The sequence below is a fragment of the Schistocerca americana genome, chromosome 3, assembly GCF_021461395.2.
Source record: "Schistocerca americana isolate TAMUIC-IGC-003095 chromosome 3, iqSchAmer2.1, whole genome shotgun sequence".
Lineage (NCBI taxonomy): Eukaryota > Metazoa > Arthropoda > Insecta > Orthoptera > Acrididae > Schistocerca > Schistocerca americana.
In genome coordinates this window covers 660,205,903-660,229,534 of record NC_060121.1, presented here as the reverse complement: position 1 = coordinate 660,229,534, position 23,632 = coordinate 660,205,903, and the positions used below count along the sequence as shown (strand labels likewise).

At 41.8% G+C, this 23,632-nt stretch overlaps 1 protein-coding gene across 1 annotated transcript in view; it reads right to left on the bottom strand.

Moving 5' to 3' along the window:
• Positions 1-10,931: 10,931 nt before the first annotated feature.
• The window catches only part of LOC124607274 (trypsin-3-like), a 43,964-nt gene continuing 31,263 nt past the window's right edge, over positions 10,932-23,632 (bottom strand). The window contains exon 2 of the mRNA XM_047139552.1: positions 10,932-11,298. Within this exon, the coding sequence (XP_046995508.1) occupies positions 10,933-11,298 (366 nt within the window). The 3' untranslated portion in view covers position 10,932. The remainder of the gene's footprint in view (positions 11,299-23,632) is intronic.

Here is a 23,632-nt window from a genome sequence, read left to right as displayed (position 1 = left end):
AAATAGCCAAGACTATAGCACCACAACGTCACGAAACAACTGTTAATAAACATCAGAATACGCCCAACACCAAGCAGTTTGGGCATTCGAAAGAGCCATACGTTGCTACAGGTACTGCATGTGTCATGTGCTACCAGCCTCACGCACTGCACAAGTGCAGCAAATTCAAACAAGTCACATGTAGTGAAAGCAAGGCTGTTGTGATGCGCAACAACTTGTGCTACAACTGTCTGAAGAATGGTCACAGGACTTTTTAAAGCAACTCCATTACCTGTCATACCTGTGGTAAACGACACCACAAGTTATTACATGCAGAATCACAATTTACACAAGATGCAGCAAGGAAGGAGTGTACAGGTGATATGCAACACGAAAACAATGGCAAACATCAGTCAACTACATGGAGCTATTGTTCATTGAAGATCAGTTCGGCCAAACGAGTACTCCTTGAATAAGGTTGCAAGAATCAATGGAAAATGGCAGACTTGTCGTGCTCTATTAGATTCTGGGTCGCAGTCATGCTTCATATCGGAAACATGTGCACAACACCTCATACATCAAAGGTGGCACAGCAGATACCGATTCAAGGAATAGGTGCAACCCGCTCAGAAACAAAACACCGTGTCTCTATACTAGTGGGCTCCTGTGTAAGCCGTTTTATGTCATCTGTCGAATGTTTAGTTTTGCCAAAGATAACTGACACCTTGCCTGAACAAATAATTGATCCCTGTACGTGGCACTTGCCAAATGCACAACTTGCTGATCCAGAGTTTTTTGGTCACCTGGAAAAATCGACCTGTTGCTAGGAGCAGAATTTTGTCCATACATTCACAAATCAGGGACTATCTCCGTAGGAACTGATCATCCTGTGCTTCAGGAGACAGAACTAGGTTGGGTCATAGCTGGTCAGTATCAACCAGTAGAACACAACATTTCGTCATGGTGGCCGGTCATGTCGTGCTTTGTAAAAACGAATACTGATGTTCAAACGCTCTTGAAGAAATTCTGGAGATGAAAGAATTAAATCATGCTCTAATGACGAAAGAAAAGGAACAATGTGAAGTACAGTTCGTGCAACACACAACGAAAGATTCCACAAGCAGATTCGTTGTCCATCTTCCGACTCGCGAAGAGTCAAATAAATTAGGCGAATCTTTCAACACTGCAGCAAAACGCTTCTCTCAGATTGAACAGAAACTGGTGAGACACCCGAAGCTTAAAGAAAGCTGCACACCTGCTGCCATTTCATACTACGTGCCACACCATGAAATTCGTCAGGAAGCCAGTTCGACTACAAAAACATGAGTAGTTTTTAATTGTTCGGTCAAAACGAGCTCTAATATGTCGCTAAATAGTTCCTTATTGGTCGGACCAACGATTCAACAAGATGTGTGCTCCATAATATTGCGCTTCCGCCTGCATCGCATTGCCTTCACAGCTGACATAGAGAAGATGTATCGACAAGTTCTGGTAGCGGATGAAGATCGCGCCTACCAACGAATACTGTGGAGGAGTGACAGATCTGCACCACTGCAGGAATATCAGTTAAAGACAGTCACATACGAAATGACCTGTGCATCTTTCCTTGCGGTACGATGTCTGTTACAATTAGCTCATGAAGAGAGCATATGTAACAAGGCAGAAAACGTTCTTGCTAATGACTTCTATGTGGACGATTGTATCTCAGGTTGCGATACAGTAGAGGCTGCAATCAAGGTCCAGCAATATCTCACGAAGCTTTTGAAGAAAGGTCGTTTCTCATTACGGAAGTGGTCTAGTAACAGTGTGGGATTCCTCGAAAATATCCCCTCAGAGTTTAGAGAGGCACAAGTACCCTTACGGCTTGACAACGACGAGGATATTAAAACTTTAGGTTTACTTTGGTACCCAGCTGCAGATCAGTTCCAAATTGTGAATAATGTCAAGTCAGCACGTAAGGTCTACAGGTTCACAAAACGAATTGTACTGACTGTCACGTCATTTTTGATCCTCTGGGATTAATCAGTCCCGTTGTTATCACATTCAAAACCTTTTTGCAATGTCTGTGGCAGCTTCAGTTAACATCGGACAAGCCCTTGCCTCAAGAGTTGAATTAATTGCATGTGGCAGACACTATACAGAGAGGTTCGTATGATAGATAATATTCGTGTTCATCGGAGAGTCAATACAGAAGAAAAACTTGTCAGCATTCAACTGCATGGATTCTGTGATGCTGCAGAGTAGGGCTACGGCTGTTGTATATATGTACGATCAACTAATCATCATGAAATCACATGTGTCAAATTCTTAAACTCCAAAACACAAGTATCTCCACTGAAAATGTTGTCCTTACCTCGCCTACAGCTCTGTGGTGTTCACGCGCTGAGTATAGGTATAGAACGAACTTACTTGTGGACTGACCCATCCATCGTACTGGCATTTCTCGCATCTCCACCCACGTGGTGGCAGATATTTGTGGGGAACCGTGTTGCTGAGATACAGTAAAATACAGCAGCTGCGGTGTGGAACCATGTATCTACAATGGGAAACCCAACTGATTTGACTTCGCGAGTCGTGTCTCCTGCAGACTTGCATAAACACAGCCTGTGGTGGGAAGGACCAACTTGGCTTAAGGAAGACATCACTTCACGGTCAGTGATAGACACCTCTAGTGATATTGCAGCCCAGGAGCTGCCAGAAGAATGGGCTGAAATCCTCTGTCACATCAGCAGAGCAATTCGAGAAGGAATCATCTGTCGATTCTCAAAGTTGTCACGACTACAGCGGATTATGGCATGCTGTCTTAGTTTCGTTAATAACTGCAATACTGCAAAGAAAATGAGAGTAACCGCTGAATTGTCTCGCAATGAACTTCAGTACACTTTGCTACAGTGTGTCAGGATAGCACAAGAAGATACATACGCAAAGGAAATCTACCACTTGAAGACCATAAAGCTAGTGGATAAAAATAGCAAGCTCAAATCACTGCATCCTATCCTCGATGACATAAGACTGTTGCAGGTTGGAGGCAGGCTACAGAATGCTGATCTGTCATATGAGTAGAAGTATCAACTCGTACCGCCACCTAACCATCACCTCACATGACTGATAGTGGAAAGTAAACATCGTCATCTTTCCCATGCTGGGTGTCAACTGCTGTTTACGTCTCTCAGAAAGCAATACTGGATACTGGACGAAATGCAATCCAGCGTGTTCTGCACCAGTGCTCGCACCTGTCACACCCACGTGTAGAAGCTGTAACGCCTTTCTTCAATTGTGGAATTGATTACACAGTACCGCTCTATGTGAAAATAGACTCACAGAGATCCAAATTAAAGGAAAAGTGCTACGTTGCCCTGTTTTTGTGCCTGGCTACGTGAGCAGTGCATTTGGAGGTAGTTGGCAAGATGACGAGTGAAACATTCCTGTCGGCCCTCGGAAGGTTTGTTTCATGGCGGAGTAGGTGCCAAAACCTGTACAATGGGAAAAACTTCGTGGGAGCTAGTCGGGAACTTCTTGAGTTACAAGCTGCTGTGAGCTGTCATTATCAGCAGATACAGGTGAAAAGTTATATGCGCGAAGAAGGCATTGACTGGCACTTCATTCCTCCTGCATCACCACACTTTGGAGGAATATGAGTAGCTGGAATGAAGTCCTTCAAGTACCACTTGCGGCAAACGATGGGAACCAAATGTCCAACTTTCGAAGAGTTGACAACCCTGACTTGCCAGATTGAGGCTTGCTTGAACTCTCGTCCTCTCACACCACTGTCTTGCAATCCTATTGATCCCCAAGCCCTCATCCCAGGTCATTTCCTGATTGTAACCGCAATCACAAGCGCCCTCAGCCAGATGTAGGTACAGCCAACCTGAGCTTGCTCACGTGTATTTACTTACGTTATTTTCTGTGATTTAGCAGGACTTGTGTTACATGTATTATGTTGGAAAGAAATTAATATTTCTTTGGCGTCCGGTATATTCGGTTGTAACGTTTGACTGAGTCTCTGGACAGTGCTGCCCTCTCTGGAGGTATGTGTACATGAGAGACAGTGGTCAGTCAGTGGGCCACCCCTCTAAGGGCACCCAACAGTACATTCGCCGCGGCGTGAGAGATTTGGCAGTGATGAATGGGCTGTCGGCCAGGCGGCTGTCCTTAGCTCGTGGCCACGTGCGCCATGTAAACGGCAAAGATGTATATTTTGGTTGTTGACTTACCTATGAATAATAAGATCTCAACTCTCGTGCTCCATTACAGTCTGAATGGATGTGAACCATTATACAGTCCTCTTCAGTTCATGGAACTCTGGTATATTTATGTTTTCTTCTGCGGACACTAACAATAGGCCTACATATAACCAGCTTTTGATGTGAAAATGGTGCTGGTTAAATATCACAGTAAGTGAAAAGGACATACTAAACATCCACTGAATTAACAACACTGTGACAAAGCTTGTTGCTTTTACATATTTAACTTGTGTTACTTGCCTTGTACCAGAGGACGACGAATCATTACTTTTACAATATGTCCGTCAGTATGAAAAATAGAATATACTGAACTTCACCATAGAAATAAATACTTCAGTCCTTTTGTGCTGTTGAGCAACGTGCTGCAGCCTCTGACAAGGTTTTGCTGCCGATGGATGGTTTAGCAGCTTTTACACAGTGGCTACCAAGTCGTAATTCCCATCGTAATGTTTGGTCAGTGCAGTGGTTAATGCTGCAACGAAATGTCTGCCTCCCTAACATCAAACAACGACTTCCCTTTGATCCTCATAGTAACATTCCTATTTCTGCTTCGCTGACAAATAGCTGCTCAATACTATAGAATTAAGTGTAGCAATAATTTCCCGTCCATCCGAGGCCGTTTAACAATGACTGCACTCATTTTAATCACCACACAATGCAGTACATGGGCATCGCACCACAAGCTACTTTACAATCCTTCTGACTCACAAAGAGAACTGTTCTGGAACTTTCTGTCACAACGTTTCTCCCACCTCACCCTTCTGCGGGGAAGTCCCTTTATATTTTAACTTAAGCGTAAAGCCATGAGTCGTTACAGCTTTAATTACACAGGTTCATTATACTTTCAATACTAAGATCTACTTAACAGTATATAGAGATTAATACAAAAAACATTATTTACAGATATACATTTAAAACACAGTTACAGATTATTGGTTGTGTACTTCGCAGGCTGCTGGCAGCAGCTTACAGCTGCCGTTAGATGGAATATGCACCCTCAGCGCTCTGTCATCTCACTGCTTGCTTTTACAACTGCCCTGCTACTGATAGTATTTTTTAAGTTATGAGAGAGAGAATAACGAAATAACTTCCACGAAATGAAATGGAACAGTTCGAACACTGTGTGATGTATACTTGACTCGCTTAAGTCTATACCATGTTTTGTGATATACCAATAGTTAGTTCAAAAAATATTCATATGTGTGTGAAATCTTATGGGACTTAACTGTTAAGGTCATCAGTCCCTAAGCTTACACTCTACTTAACCTAAATTATCCTAAGGACAAACGCACACACCCATGCCCGAGGGAGGACTCGAACCTCCGCCGGGACCAGCCGCACAGTCCATGACTGCAGCGCCATACACCGCACAGCTAATCCCGCGCGGCAATAGTTTGTTATTTAGTTTCATGTTCCATGTATCATTTACACGATAAATCGTAATGATATGGAACAAATTATTATGTATTGATGTCACTATCTTTTTATAAATATGCTTACATGCTGATCACCTATTGGTTGTTACGTTTCTTAATTAAATACAGACAGATGTTAGTCAATAATTCCTACCCAACACTTTAGATATTATAGTAATAAATAATCTTCCGTAGAATAGGAGATATCAAAGATAAATGGTTCAGTTTAGTTTCAAATTTTACTTTCCTGAGTGTCAGGCATTTTATATCAATTGGTAAATGATCAAAACTCTTAAAGCAGCATTGTGAACCCCTGTTTGTGCTACAGATAACCTTAATGTGGTGTAATGAATGTCATTTTTTTCTTGTGGCGTTGTAATTACATACATAATTGTTCCTATTGAAGAGCAGTGAATTATTTACAACAAACTTCGTGAGATAACAACTATACTGTGAAACGGATAAACTGCTACTCACACACCGAGCACAAGGCAGGCACGACGAAAAGAGTATTCACGTAAGTTTTCAGCCAAAGCCTTCTTCAGACGGAAACCACAGCACACATGCCCATTCATACAGTCATACACACGAAACTCACGCACACATGACCGCTATCTCCGGCTTTTCTATCCATATCTTTTATTTAAAGGGGGAGGACGTATGAACGATGAATAATAATTATCGGTGAGAGGAATTTAGGGCCATCAGATGCTGCCCCAACATTCAGCGCCGTTACGTTGCCATGTGTTGTGTGGGGACGAGACCGTTGGTACAGTGTAACCCGGATGTCGGTGCGTTTGCTATTTAGAAGGCAATGTAAAACACAGGAAAGAAGAGAAAGCACGAACACTGAGTAAAGTAAGGCAAATCTAAAGTCAAATGACAGAAGTAAAACGATTACAATAAAAGTAAACACTGCAACAATAATTCATGTATACAAAAGATAATATTGCCTTTATTGCTCCACTTACGAATGAAATGTGATTCGTTTAAACTTAAGATAACGATCGAATCGATTAGTATGACTGTAAACAACGCAAGTTGGCATTTTTTATGAAATAACTATGTCTCCGCACCATCATAGCACCTAACATGGTCGAAACTGGGGACGGACATGTCAGAGTGACATCACTAGGAAGTGTCACCGCGGTGTACTATGGGGTATGAATGTGATGACCCTAATGTTTTGCGCTAGTTAAGGTGGCGGACATCTGCGTAAGAGAGGTAACTATGTATTGCGTTTACTTGTTGAATATGTACTCGCATTATATTTGTGACATGATGACGCTCTCAATTTTACCTCCATAGGTATCGTGCACAATATGAATCGCTGTCGTCTTCTAGTACCACTCGCTAGTTGGCAAAAATTATTATAAAACTTAGAACGGTCATACTAAAAACTCACTTTTGCCTTGCTTCCTCCATTGGCTGATGAACATCGAAGTTACAAGTGTCTATTGAGTAATAAATGTGAATTGGTGTTACACTTTTTCTTCACGCATTGCTTGTTCATTACGAACCTTCACTCGCTCAGATATGTTTCCATATTAAAGCGAAGTTAAATTTCAGGGATAGGTAGGATTCATAATTGATTTAAGGTGTGAATGTATTTTGTTCTTATCTGGAAAAGCAATTAGTGGAGACGGTACAGATTCATATCAATAGCGGTAATAGTTTGGGCCTGCAACTTCGAAACCTATTTCAGACATTATCTTTCACAATAACTTACAGAAAAGTAGTTTACATTCTTGGCTTGTGTCACCAGATAAGAGAGGCAACTATGCATTGCATTTGCTTGTTGAATACGTAGTACACACATTACATCATATTGTAAATATTATGGAGGTTTATAATCAGAGAACTTTTATCTCAATGTATTGTATCTACATTTTAGAAGCTGATCTGTAATAAAGCACTTGTTGAAGAGTGGGTAGTAGAGAATAATAGTTCGAGGGCCTTCATAATTTTTACAGAGTGCACATTGTTTAATCAATCAAATTTCATTAAAGACTGTCTTGATAAACTTTTATGTGTTTGAACATAGTGAAAGTTTGACTAGAAGTGCATTTATATATGATAACAGTTTCAGGTCCCCTTGTGTCAGACACTGTGAGTTTTAACAATCAGAGAAACTTTCGCATAATAATAGCTTGGCTACATTTTGCATATTGGTGTATGATAAAAGTTTAGTCAACAGCGCAAGTATACAACATAACAGATGCTGGGTTCGTGTATGCTAAAAAGTGTGCTAGGTATAATTCAAATAATGCTCATTCGAGAACATACTTTGTGCGTTAGCACATGTTACTGTAACAGAGTTTATTGCTTTAGTCTTGCTTGTCAACAGATAAATGCCAAGTGATAGTAAAAAGTTGAACCTGCTAGTGGGTTCTCGCCAGATTCCATTTTTCTTTTGCATTCTGGAAGTAGAGAGTTTCTTTCATTCTTTCTTTCATTCTTTGTGTGTAAATACTGTCAATAGTTGTTCCAAAATTATCAACTAGATTTCAATTGGTGGTCGTCTTTATTCATTTTGCCACTTATTGTTGCTGTTATTCGAGGAACATTGGTTCTAATCTCCTTATTGTTCAGTTCACTCCATTTTGTACGAGACTTAGTTATGAAAACACGTTCATAGTCCGATTGCTTACTCAATTAGATACATGTTGACGGTCAGTTACAATCGTGTGAAAAGGGGTAACATTAACTGAATTTACGGAATCAGAAATTCAGTCGAGTGTTATTTTTGTCGTTGGCGCGACATGACTGCATTACACGAGTATATTCTGTTACTGTGACAGAAGCACTGCTGTACTACTATAGTGTTGTAACAGGGACTAGTCTTGGTGAAATTGCGCTTGCGTGATATATCCGAAATAAGTTTTTCTCCAATTAGATAAAAGTTGACTTGAAAGAAAGGAAGTAGTACCAACATTGGCGTCATTTGCGGTGAAAGCTCTTCTGCAGAAGATGAAGGGTACGTCCTGGAAATCATGGTTTAACGAAACGACTTGAAACTAAAGTAAATGGTGCTGATAGAGAATTTAAACGTCAGTACCATATACAAATCTAGAAACAAACTGACTGCATCGTCTAATCCGTTATAAAACAGCTAGCCTTTCGCAGGCAGGGTTCTTACTTACTGAACTACCTGGGAAAGATCCAAGTGCCTGCTTGACGACACTTTTGTAGCAGAGTGAAAGATTCGTTCTACAAACTTTTAGAAACTTTCACCCAAGTATTAAATTTGTATTCTACCATAAAAAATTTCTCTTGTGCTGAAAGTCTCTTGCTGCTAATGCGTCTCTAAATTTTATTTACTCTTTGTTTCTGCCGTTGTCAGTTGTTTGACAGACCAAATAGGAAGACTTCTACTTTCAGTAATTTTTTTGTTCGTGTTCATTTTATAACATCTTTGCTAATACTATGCACTCCTTTCAGTTGATCTTCCAAGCCCTTCGTCGTATCTAATATACAATATCATCCTCAAACATGAACGTTTTTATTGCTTTCCCCAGACTTTATTAGAATTCCGTAGAAATGCAGTTTTATGAAAAAAGTAAGTGGCGCTAAATAATAAAGCTAGAAAGCCAGAATTTGGACAGAATGTTCCTATTGAGCTCGTAAATAACTGGCGCAAGTTTCAAAGTAAAGGAATGAAAATTAAAACCGGAATACACGTTTTTAAGAAAAATGGAAGGTGCTGAAAATTGGACTTAGAAACGTAAAAATTTGTTTTTTGCTTAAGTTCACCCTAAAAACCATAACTAAGAGACCACGTTAAGCTACCTCTGATAGTTTTTGAGTAATTTAATGGAAACCAAATTTGTAACAAAAATATACCCATTTGTAGTAGATTAAGTACCTCTAATTTTAATGATACAAAATTTTAGTTTCAGCACATGATAAAACCTACTAAATAATAAAGCTATACCAAATTGTAGAACCTTAATAGAAATAACATCCAATACAAGTTCTAATAAATGAATGTTTCAGAGGTAACGATCTACCGTTAGTTCCACTACAAAAATTATAGAAGGCAAAGTTTTTATTCAAGCAAGCCTATGGAGCTTTCAAACTACGTACCTAAATACATGTAAATATTAAGAAGATTCTAAATTAATTCATAACTTTATTATTAAAGGTTATGTGTCCGAGAAAGTTGTCGTTCAGAGGCTGTTGACGTGTCCATAAGCCAGATGACAACAGATGTTCTCTCGGCCGTCCGCTGCAGTACCTATATAAATACAGCCCGAGAGGCAGGAAAAAGGTTCACTTCGCACTCAACCACTGTAAGATCCTCGTCTGTCAAAAGTCGGATCACGCTCTGCCTCGGATGACGTCAGAGATGACCTGTGACAAAACGCGTATATTCTGTAATAACAGATAGTGAACTCGTGAGGACTGTGCACCGTCCTGGATTGCTTAGATTTCGGTAAGGTAACAGTTGGTGTGCCGTCCGTGGTAATTACAAATCCGCATGATCTGTGGTGACCATTATTTCCACTTCTCAGGAGAGCATTTATTTTGAATATTTATTTGAGTATTAGTAGTCAGAGCGAAAGACAAATTGGTAAGAACATACACTAGAGGTCGCCTCTGCATGGCTAGTTGTGCTGATTAGAATAGAAAGATGTACTGTCTATTGAACATAGCGACTTTCAAAGTGTTGTACTTGAGATACTTTACTCAACTTACTCAACTTTACCAGAACTTTATACCTTCATATATAATCACAGTTCTGATCCCGCTAAATAGAAAGAGAATAGAAACATTTCTTTCAGTTGGCTGGACCAGAATGTGGCCGTGCAGACTGGAAACTAAGGTCAGTATATTTTCCATCGCTTTCTGGCTGACCACAAAAATAGTTGCCAAGCTTGCGTGAACTACCAAACAAAACAACCGTCATCCATCTGTCTTTGATAAATCAACCCGCCGCCACACAAGTACTGTCTCAAGTCCTTTCTCAAGTACTGTCCACCTCTCATGTTCTGCAGCTCTTGGACCTATAGCCTGCTTTGTGGCCAAGTTGTAGATAACCTTCCGCTCCTTGCAGTTTAGTCCTGTGATAACTTTAAATTTCAGATTGTTTATTCCAGAGGACACTGCGAAAGGCTTTGTCTACATTTACAAATGTTATTAATATGGATGTTCTCTTCCGTATCCAGTGTCCTTATGGATGATCCCACATTTCTCTGGAACCTGAAGTGATATTGTTAATTAAAAAAGGTACACAAATCAATTTTTTATTTTGATTTAGTTACTTTACTATAACAAGAACGATGATCAGCAAATTAGAAAACACCCGTCGCCGCAGTGATCCAGTCGTGGAGGGCGGCGACGTTTGTGTAGGCCCCTGGGTATCCAGGCACACCACAGCCCCGGCCCCAGGAAACGACGCCGTACTGCGTGGAGCCCACGACGAGCGGCCCGCCGTCGTCGCCGTCGCACGCCACGTTGTCGCCGTCGGCGTCGCCTGCGCACACCACGTTCTCCGTGATGCCGGACCCCAACTTCTCTCTGCACGTGGAGCGTGCCACGATGGACACGGTGACAGCGCGCAGCTGTTCGGACGCGTCCTCTCCAGAAGCCACGCTGCCCCATCCGGTGACGGTCGCAGAACTGCCAGCCTCAAGTTCCGACGTTGCGAGGCTCACCGCCTACAAACGACGAAGGTGTCAACAGTGTTTCTGTGTGCAGATAACCATGAATAAAGTGCGTGTGTGTGTGTGTGTGTGTGTGTGTGTGTGTGTGTGTGTGTGTGTTCCAAAGACTCTACTGCCAACGTCTAGGGATGATAGATCACGTAATGGGGGAACAAATTTCGCTAGAAAGGGAGTAAGAGAGAGTGAGGTTTAACGTCCTGTCAGCACGGAGGTCTTAGAGATGGAGCACAAGAATACTGGCCGCGCTCTTTCGAAGCAGCCACCCCACCATTTGCCTGGAGTGATTTATGGGAATCATGGGAAACCTGTAAAACTGCATGGCCGGACACAGACTTGAACCACTCCCCGGTGTGCTGACTGTTGGGTCACCTGCCGGGGTAACGTTAGTTAGAGACGAAATGTTCATTTAACGCTTCTCGGTGACGCTATGTGTTCTTTAGTATTCGCCTACCCTGGGACGATTAGATTTCACCGAACTAACAGGGTCTACTAATCAGCCGTGCAGCGCAGTACCTACCCCAGCAAACTGATACAGTGGTTTTCAACAAGAAAAATAGAAGCGAATATGGAACTTGCAAGTGGCTCAGCCACACAGAGCAGGTGACGGGACGTTAGGCAACATGCATTGCATACCGACGCCGCAAACCACCCATGCCCTGTAGCCTCTAGCGGCGTAACATTCTTAAATGAGTCCTAGTGTAGCCAGGAAGCATCAGCGAAAATTTTGTCTGGAACAAATGTTGTTCCTTTAACGTGCACTACCACCCCAGAAGTCTGTCACAAAGACTTTGAAACACTCTGCATACACACAGACTAACAGTCGTCAGGCACGTTTCCTTTGGTGTTTGGGCAGATATCTGCAATTTCGTTTTTGGAATGTCCAATTGGAATCAGCCCAAACGAAAACAGCTCATCGCGTCTTTTCATGCGACACCCAGTGCCGGCGGAAAGCATCGGTTTGTTTTTCACTACAAACAAAATCATTTTTAAAGAGGGATTTTACCTGCCGAGTCGACAGTGCGATCCCACATTAATCTAGTGCGATATTTGGGTTATCGGTATAAATCGACAAATTAGGGACTGAACACCGCTGCTGTATGGTACTAGCAGTCACTGCAGGCCAGGGTGGTGCGGCCGTCGCCGGAACATTGATTATTTCTCGTTTTTTGCTGTCCCTTTTAATTTATACCGATAAAACGAATATCGTACTAATTTTCGACCACTCTCCCGAATGTCCAAGTAAAACTCCGCTTTAAAAATTATTTTATTTTTAATAGGAAACAAGCCGACACTTTTCGTCGACTCCAGGCATCGCATGAAAGTCCTGATAAGAAGCTTTCCTTTGGACTGGCTCCAGTTACACACTGCAAAAAGTAAATTGCACATATCTGTCAAAACATCATAGAAAGTACGCCTGAGAACTCTTAGGTTGACAAACAATTCCTATTACGAAGGAACTTGGCAGATGATGTTTTGATAAACAATCAATGTCCGAAAATTTGTGGTTTCGATGTTAAATAACGGTAAGTTTGAATATCGGATCACTTTCAAATCCCTCGGTTCACGGTACACACACAGCAGCTCTGAGGTGTGTGCTCTGAAGTAACCCACGGCATGGATAATGTTTCAAGCACTCGTCGTTGAATTTTCTTCTACGTGACGAAGAACGTCCTCTTCAAAGTCGAGCTCCACAATCAACCCTCCCAGCTGTGTAAGTCCTAGTTTCCCGCAGGCATTGTTGTAAACAAGAGGTTCCCAACCTTTCTTAGATCAACATCCGTGAACGGGAAAATATGTCAACTTAAGAAAGTTTAGAACCTAACTAAAATTTAAAGTAAATAACAAACATTTAAAATTTCTTAAATGATGCTTATGTTACTTAATGTGTGAATCAATAACCTTCTGTGTTTTGCAGGTATTTTATTAAACTAATAATTAGTGAATCAATGAAAAGTTTTAACCACTGTTTTTCTATTCAATTTGTAGTCGTTTCAGGCGTATCGTAAGTCATGTAGCAAATTTATTTGGTTTTTCATTTTTGTCGTCATTTCTGCAAGAACAGAGGATCTAGTTTCACTTATATAAGTTGTAGCAGGTTTAATCAGCATCCATCAGGCGCTTTTGATAAGAACAGATACTCACCACAAACTGTTTACTACAATGTTACCACTTCCGTACTATCAAAGCCTACTTCCAGTGCATTGTCGTCGAAAATTGAGGAATTGTATTTTGGCTTGACTTTTTTGTTACCTGAAGGTATTCTTTCACTCACTGAAAATTCTGTTTGAATTCAAGTATTTACCCGTTGATTTTCCAAATTAGGAAATCTGATCCTACTTTAATTAATTACTGATAAGGGTTGAAAATGAGAAGTGGACACACAGTAAATAAAGTAAACAGAACAGTAAAACTGACACTGTGTACTTCTCAGAATGAAGTTTCCAGCGTATCTGAAACTGGAAACTTTCAGTCAGAAGATTTTTTGACTTACTGCAGTGAGATATGGACTTTCGTTATGAAAATCATTCAAAAACTGTGGGTTGCTCTGCTAGTAATTGTTAGATTGTGTGCTGGAAAACTAAACAAGATACTGAACAAATGAATCAGAGGCAGTGACGTGTAAACCTTTGGTGAGGGGATTATTGAAGACTATATGATTGGTCCTCACTTCATTGGAGAAATCTGAATGCGTAAAAAATACGCGCAGTTTCTCGGTGAAGTGTTACCAGGTCTCTTAGAGTAGATACCACTTGAAACACAGCACGATGGGTGACCGAGTCATTACTCACTTGTGGCCGGGTAAGCGCCCACCCACGCTGGACTGGGCGTGAAGGCTTTATCAGTTGGTCTGCACGTTCGCCTGATTTGGCACCAGCGATCTTTTTTCTCTGAGGTAAACGCTAGGATAAAAACTATGCACCAGTTCCACCGCCCCAAGAGGATTTAAAGTATTGCATTGTGACAGCTTCTGCAACGACATGGAAGGATTCTCTTCAGTCTGTCGAGACCCAAGAGGATTTAAAATATTGCATTGTGACAGTTTCTGCAACGACATGGAAGGATTCTCTTCAGTCTGTCGAGACGTCCGTCCACCATTGACTGCAAACGTGTATTGCAGCAGACGTTGGACGTGCCACCCCTTACTTAAATCTTGTGGCATAAACTAAAGCTGTACTGTTATCATAGTTAACTGGTGAATCACACTTAGATGTCTGTCGTTTACCTTCTAGTTGGCGTTTTGGTACAACCTCATCTAGCCATGAGTGATTATCTGTTTTAAGTTTAATTTTTCTCCACTAATGCGTTTTTGCAAGTACACTCTTAGCTGCATCAGTCTGGAATGTGCCTTCAGACTGGCACAACGGTTTCGTACTACAGTACTAATTTAGCATAAGAGAGCAGTCTGTTTCGTAATCAAAATATATAAATCCAATATTCTAAATAATTCTGTTCCACCAGAATTGCAAATACGATCTTGAAGAGCGAAATTCTGTTGAATTGGCCTCTCTTAGATCTACAATACTAAAAGCTTTTCAATTAGAGCAAATGTTTAAAAGTAGTACCGCCAACTTCAGTACACTTATTGATCCGCTCTTCAAATGACCGTATATCAGACAAAAGCGTATCTGCGGGAATATCAGCACAGGCGGTTCTGGTGCAGTTGACCACCTCTTCACAGGCTGTTCGCACCTGCTGTTACACCTTATCTTTTAAATAGCCCCACAGAAAGAAATGCGGCGATGTCAAATCGGCAACCTAGCGGACCGATTAGTAGTGCCACATCTGCCGATTCCCCGACCAATGTAAAAACAGTCTAATACCTCCCGTGCTTCAAGTGCGTATTGCGTTGGGCAACAGTCATACTGAAATATCATACGTTGTCGAACGTCCACGGCAGCATCCTGCTTACTACCAGTAGGCCCTGTTCCATAAAAGTTCGATATTTGCTCCCATTCAACGTGCCGTCGATAAAATACGATCCATTGAGTTTGTTCTCCATGTTGTCACACCATACATTAACCGACCAAGGACGTTGATGACCAACTTTCCGTAACCAGTGGGGATTGTCTGCTCTCCAGTAATCCATGTTATGCCGGTTAATGGTACCAAGGTTTGCGAATGTAGACTCATCGGAAAATAGTACCTCAGTAAGGAACGTGGGGGTCATTCGCATTTACTGACGTGCCCATTCACAAAACACTAGCCGGTTATGGAAATCAGAGCCATGAAGTTCTTGATTCAGTGACACGTGGTGTGGATAATACTTATGACGATGCAGTATTGTGACAATACTATCAACGAACATTCAGAAATGGCAGTATAATTGCCGGGCCCTTATCCGTGGGTTGTGGTGTACTGCCGCTAGTGCAGCCATTTCATTAGCATCTCCTGTAACACGTTTCGTTCCTTTATGCCAGTCTGTACGCTGGCATCAGACACAAACGCGTCCACAACCTTGCAAAACAACGAACGAGAGCGAGTTTTCCCTGAAGAACTCTTGGCACACAAGGCGACCGCAGCTTCAACGTTTTTCCTAGATTCTTCGTAAATCAGGATTATTCCGGTTTTTTCTTCTGTGATTGCTACATTCATCGTCCACTTGCACGTCTGTTCTTCAAATGATAGGTACAGTGTACTGCCTGTTTGATACCCTTTGTGACCAAAAGTATCCGGAAACCCCCAAAAGCATACGTTTTTCATATTAGGTGCATTGTGTTGCCACCTACTCCCAGGTACTCCATATCAGCGACCTCAGTAGTTATTAGACATCGTGAGAGAGCAGAATGGGGAGCTCAGCGGAAATCACGGACTTCGAACATGGGTGTCACTTGTGATATACGTCTGTAGGAGAGATTTCCAAACTCCTAAACATCCCTAGGTGCACTGTTTCCGATGTGATAGTGAAATGGAAACGTGAATTGACATTTACAGCACAAAACTTACAGCCAGACCTCGTCTGTTGATTGACAGAGACCACCGATAGTTGAAGAGGGTCGTAATGTGTAATAGGCAGATATCTATCCAGACAATCACAAAGGAATTCCAAAATACATCAGGATCCACTGCAAGTACTATGACAGTTAGGTGGGAGGTGATAAAGCTTGTATTTCATGGTCTAGCGGGTGCTCATAAGCCACACATCACGCCGGTAAATGGCAAACGACGCCTCGCTTGGTGTAAGGAGCGTAAACATTGGACGATTGAACAGTGGAAAAACGTTGTGTGGAGTGACGAATCACGGTACACAATGTATCGATTCGATACAGGGTGTGGGTATGGCGATTGCCCGGTGAACGTCATCTGCCAGCGTGTGAAGTGCCAACAGTAAAATTCGGAGCCGGTGGTGTTATGGCGTGGTCGTGTTTTTCATGGATGGTGCTACCACCCCTTGTTGTTTTGCGTGGAACTATGACAGCACAGACCTACTTTGATATTTTAAGCACCTTCTTACTTCCCACTGTTGAAGAGCAATTCTGGGATGGCGATTGCTTCTTTCAACACGATCGAGCACCTGTTCATAATGCACGGACTGTGGCGGAGTGGCTACACGGCAATAACATCTCAGTAATGGACTGGCCTGCACAAAGTCCTAACCTGAATCCTATAGAACACCTTTAAGATGTTTTGGAACGCCGACTTCGTACCAGGCGTCAGGACATCGATACATATCCTCAGTGCAGCACTCCGTGAAGAATGGGCTGCCATTCCCCAAGAAACCTTCCAGCACCTGATTGAACGTACGCCTGCGAGATCGGAAGCTGTCATCAAGGCTAAGGGTGAGTCAACACCATATTGAATTCCAGCGTTACCGATGGAAGGCCCCACGAACTTGTAAGTGATTTTCAGCCAGGTGTCCGGATACTTTCGATCACATAGCGTACGTCGTAGTTCACTACATGGTGTCGGTGGCGCGTCGAGTAGTTGCCTGTTTGATATGTCGGAGGTTCAAATGGCTCTGAGCACTATGGGGCTTAACTGCTGTGGTCATCAGTCCCCTAGAACTTAGAACTACTTAAACCTAACCAACCTAAGGACATCACACACATCCATACCCGAGGCAGGATTCGAACCTGCGACCGTAGCGGTCGCGCGGTACCAGACTGTAGCGCCTAGAACCGCTCGGCCACGCCGGCCGGCTATGTCGGAGGAACCCAACTTTGCGAAGATATTAAATATTGGCCTCTCCTACCCTCGTAGCATGGTGATGGAATCCAACGTGCATTGGATATTCAAGGGCCATGAAATAGCATGTCGTAAATTACGATTGTGTTCCCATTTCTATTCCGCCTATTACAGCGTCATCTGAGGCGAAACGAAGAAAATGCTTCATACGAAACGTATGTAGGTTTTGCCACAGAAGCCTAATCTGCAATAAAAAAGGGTGTTCCCACTGAAGATTTCAAAGTTTCTCCCCATCACTCATGCATGGGGTGGGGTGGCGGATCGAGTGTAGTAACGCTGGATGTCCCCCTTCGAGACAAACAAATTGGAATTGTGACTTTTTTTGATCCGATGTATAGTTTTCGAGAATTTCAATGTCTTCAGTTACAAGGAACACTTTGTACGTATGTACAGGATGTTAGGCGTTTAAATGTAGTATGTGCAAATACTGTGATCATTGATAACTTAATAATTAGCCACTTCAACTTGTTAATAGTTTTTTTCTCCGCGTCTATCAGTCTTTCTGCAAACACGTCACATAGTTAACTACCTGTTGTTTTCTGTCTAGTTGTAGCTGCACCATTATGTGGACTACGCCTGTCACTCTAAACTAACCATTTTGTATTCATGTGTTCACAGTTCAACATCTGACCTGCTCTCAAGGGAAAATAAGCATTAATAGCTTGCTCTTGCCACATGTGACCTACTAACACACGACTTCTAACAGCTATAGTCCACAGCTTGTGGTCTAGTGGATAGTGTTGCTCCCTCTGGATCACGGGGTCCCGGGTTCGATTCCCGGACGAGATGGGGATTTTCTCTGCTTGGGGACTGTGTGTTCGTGTTGTCCCCATCATTCCATTATCATTCATGTAATTGGATAGACTGGACTGTGTACAGATTGGGAATGTGTACGGTCACTAATGGCAGAGCAGTTGAGCGCCCACAAACCAAACATCATCATCATCATCATCTACCAGCTATAATTATTAGCCTCCAAATGAAATAAATACTAATGTTATATTATTCAGTACACTGTCGTCAGTCAGTAAGAAAAATATCTGTATCTATAACCCCAACACACTTCATATCTATAATACCAGTGGTCTCCCTGATAAGATATATTAACAAGTGCAGCCATTCCAGTATTACAACACTTTTAATGATGTTTATATGATGCTCACTGTGGTGAAAGGAGGCGTATGTGGTAATGTATGATGGCGCACTGGTTACAGTTACATGTGGATGTTCGTGAATACGCAGCACGAAACTTCGACAACAAATGTATCCATCATGCCTTGCCTACATCACAGCTTCCCAAATCCCCAAACTTGTATCCTTTTGATTCTTTTATGTATGTTTGTTTAAAACTTTTGTTGTATTTTAGACCTGTTGATAGTGTCGATGAACTCTGGGAACACATTGAGGCTTATTGTCAACGCATTCAGAAAGTGCATGGTATCAAAGAGTCTTGTCTACCTTTACACGAACTGTGTCAGCGTGGAACACTTGTACTTCAACTGTCCTCAGTTGCATTCAGTACTTTGGATCACTGGACCTGTGTTTGTTAGGGTTATTCACTTGTTTCATTGCCTTCTACTCACCCTCTCCTTGTACTTATAACAGGCAAACAACCTTTATATACTAATGGAAATGAAAAGTGTTACAATAGAGACACCTTCGCCGAAGCCGGCCTCGTTTGATGAGCGGTTCTAGGCGCTTCAGTCCGTAACCGTGCGACTGCTACGGTCGCAGGTTCGAATCCTGCCTCGGGCATGGATGTGTGTGTGATGTCTTTAGGTTAGTTAGCTTTAAGTAGTTCTAAGTTCTAGGGGCCTCATGACCTCCGATGTTAAGTCCCATAGTGCTCAGAGCCATTGGAACACCTTCGCCTCATGCTACGGAGCTGCCGAACTAATAGTCCTGCATTTCTACGCCAGAGGCGTATGCTGGTTCATACTTATGCGAGTAACACCACTTCCTTTGGTTTAATAGAAACAGTGTTACATCTCACATACTCTTAAATACTATCCTGTTATTGTGTTAACACTGTAGTTATCTTCATACTTCTGTCTTCGCCTAATGTTCTTGTAATTATATTAATTCTGCAATTATCTTTTGTAAGTAGGCTGTTTAGGTTTTCTTATTGGTAACGCCACGTAGCGCTCTGTATGAAAATCACTGGCTGTGCTGTGTGCAGTCTGTGGTTAGTTTGCATTGTTGTCTGCCATTGTAGTGTTTGGCAGCTGGATGTTAACAGCGCATAGCGTTCGGCAGTTGGAGGTGAGCCGCCAGCAGTGGTGGATGTGGGGAGAGAAATGGCGGAGTTTTGAAATTTGTAAGACTGGATGTCATGAACTGCTATATATATTATGACTGTTAAGGTAAATATATTGTTTGTTCTCTATTAAAATCTTTCATCTTGAATCTTTTATTTAGCTGGCAGTAGTGGCGCTCGCTGTATTGCAGTAGTTCGAGTAACGAAGATTTTTGTGAGATAAGTGATTTGTGAAAGGTATAGGTTAATGTTAGTCAGGGCCATTCATTTGTAGGGATTTTCGAAAGTCAGATTGCGTTGCGCTAAAAATTTTGTGTGTCAGTTTAAGTACAGTCCTGTATAATTGTTCAAAGGGGACGTTTCACTTTGTATTTTTAACAGTAGCTGTAACTATTATTTAATTTTAGTTACTGCTAACACTATTTTTCGTTCGTCCAAAAATTCTTTACTTCTTTTGTAATGGTAGCACTGAAGTTATGCTATTTTCCTTGGGTTCATTACTCATTCACCTTCTTGATTTAAACTATCAATAACAGAAAACAAAAACAAGTTAATTTTAGATTATGCGCTAATTAAATTTATATTTCTTTGCTGGCAGCTGCGGCCTTGTAAATTATCCCTCTTTTTCTTTCCATCGTGAGCCCTACAAACACCATTACGTTTCGTCCTAAAGGCAGAAGGTAAATTGTCTCAAGATCGACACTATCTTGGCATAATTCCTCACAACGAATACTCCTTCCCTATTCCCCATACCTCTGTAGTACCACAAAATCTTAACCTTATTATCTCCTTTCATTCAGGGCCCTTCAGTGACAACCAACAGCGCGTGAAAAATCTTGACAACCTCCGAGTAATGCCGCTCCCCTGAAATGCTAGTCGCAACCCTTCACCAGAAGTAAGGGCGAACGAAATGGTGAACCTGCCAAAAAGACTGCAGGCCGCTCGGCAGAATGGATCAGAGATGTTAGTAGCGTTTTCTAACATCCAGTCCTTAGCAGCACATTACAAAAAATTGACAGTCCTCTTCCACCGATTTAACATCCACTTAATCCTCTTGTCCGAAACATAGCTACAGCAGTTATTCTCAGAAGGACGTACATTTCTCAGGGTAGGCAGACCAAACAAGAGCCATGGGGATGTTGGCGCATATAGAAGAAATGATAGACTCAAAGGCCGGCCGAAGTGGCCGTGCGGTTAAAGGCGCTGCAGTCTGGAACCGCAAGACCGCTACGGTCGCAGGTTCGAATCCTGCCTCGGGCATGGATGTTTGTGATGTCCTTAGGTTAGTTAGGTTTAACTAGTTCTAAGTTCTAGGGGACTAATGACCTCAGCAGTTGAGTCCCATAGTGCTCAGAGCCATTTGAACCATTTGAACCATAGACTCAAAGTCTTAACTATGTCAAACTCTACTGAAGAAAGAGATGGTGATTTGCTGTTCATTGAAATACGTGTACAGAGTCTGAAATGCTTCAGAGGTGTCATCTATAAGCTACCAAAACTTACCCCATTGACTTATTTTCAGTCGAAATTACATTCAGCGCAATGTCAATACGAATACATCATTGTAATGGCAGACATGTACATACGTTTGTTGAGAGACATGCCCTCCACAATAAACCTAAGAACATTGTTTCGTTACAACAACATGGACATCCTTCCTTTATAACGTACACACCATAAAGTGCACATTCACATCCGTATAGATCTAACCACAACGAGAAACATTAACAAACGCAAAAATATAGATTCAGCTCCACGCCTCTCAGCACATGATCTAATATTCCTGACCTACTCTGAGTAGTTCGAGAAGCTCAAATTGCTTTACATATATTGTAGAAACGTTAAATATATTGTGACACTCGGAACCCTCATAATATCGAATAATCACAGAGCCTAAAATCTATGGCAAAATCGATGAATTTGCAACTGCTCTCTGCACAATCCGTGTAGGGAAACCTCCTGCTCCATGATGACAACTGAATTAAGCCAAATGCTCTTACAGATGTTTCAAGGCATATCCAAACCCCAAACCTTACGAAGATTAGAGAAGCAAGATAAAGCAGTGTGTTCACAACGCAGAAATCAGGCACACTCGTTCCCCTGCTTACAACGATATGAGACCTGTAACTCTTTGAAAGAATCCCCGTAGCTTGGGTGCTGGAAAGGCAAGACCAGAAACCGCTTTAACCATGATCAGGAATGTCGCTAATACCTTAGTACCAATCTTAAGTGACGCATTTAATTTTTGTCTTGTGAATGGAATACTTCCCACACTATGTGTTCCATGGCATCTTTTTCCAGAAATTGTCACATAACCTATTTAATAATCCAGTTCGCAAATCTGTCTAGCAGCTCAAATCAAATCATTATGCTGCATGAAAACTGCTTGCAATTGTAACAACTGTCAGTGACTGCAATTCTTATTAACCCTAACTCCTTTTCTTTTAGTGCAGTGAAGGCCTTGGTGCTTTAAGCTGGTTGGAGTAATAAAAGAGTGACTAGGGGTAACTACAGGGTTATGAAAATGTTTCTGCTGAAAGCCAGAGTCTCATGCACGTAAAAACGTGGGAGAGCAGTCTGCCGCCTGAGCACAACAGGAGCTACAAGTGAGGTTGGCCAGCCTACCATAAGGCTTCATATTGAATAAAGCAAATGCAACCCCTTTTAGAAAAGCTAGAGATGAGAAGGTCAGGAGAACACATGAGGCTACAAGTGTGATTACAGCCTTTAGGCCGAAAGGATGCCAGCTGAAATATTTGTTCAGTAAGAAGGTCTGTGATTATTCCATAGCAATTATTTTGGTAGTGGGGGAGAGCTCTTACATATGTGTACATGAATGCCTTCTCATCGGCTGTAGCTGATGTTAGATGGTGAGGGAGATCTTCTGCTCCTTCCACACGACGAGGGAGAAATATATTTCACTGGTTAGCCATGGAAAAATCCGTCAGAGCAGGAAATTTTTTAGCATTTTCTTTAAATTATCATTGGTCAGAACTCTCAACGTCTGTTTCAATCGACTGGCGAGATTCTGATGCTGGCAGAACCAGCGAAGTTTTGTACTGCAGAGTAAGAGGGTATATCCCCTCAGTGTGCACTAGAAGATGTCTCTCCACATTGCTTGAGACAGTATTCTTGAACTTAGGACTACAAAGCGAGATGACTCCGAGCAGATTCAGATGTCGTGGCTCAAATTACAGTTCTCAGCTGCTGCTGCAATCATCTTCTACTCCGATGCCTCATTAAAGTGGTGACCATAGATCGTATTTGCATCCACCAAGACGAATTGGGCGTGAAGTCAATTATCATGGATTCAGGTTTCATTTTCCTATTCTAATTTTCATAACCAGCTAGCTGCCCCGCTATGCGCTTATGTGGAAGTATTTGTATTTGTTCATACTTTTCCGAGCCCTGTCTTTAATTTAATAACTTTTCCGTAATCACTGGCCATATCTATGGCACAATTTTACATCTTTTCTTTATGTATCCATCAAAGTGTGCCAAGACTGTTGTATTTGTTTTCAATCTGCTGTTCCCTTAATAGTTCATTTTATTTTTGTTTCAGTGGATGAAACATTTTATATCATTTCATAATAAACAAGATTTTTATAGTGGCCATTAGTTTCCTGTCATATTTTGATGGATTCTGTTATGAATTCGTCTGTGTGAAGTGTGTTACCCATACTTTCATGCTTAACTGAACCAACCCTGGTAATTTCGGTAGATAAGCCGTTATCTGTTGTACGACCTTGTTTCCTTTTAATTCACATGACGTTATTTGTAGGTTTCTATCACTATAGGTCACTGGGGATAAAATCTGTAGTATCGCAAAGGTACTTTAAACTTCCCACAGATGCCTTACACATAGAAAAGAAGCATGGCCTGACCCAT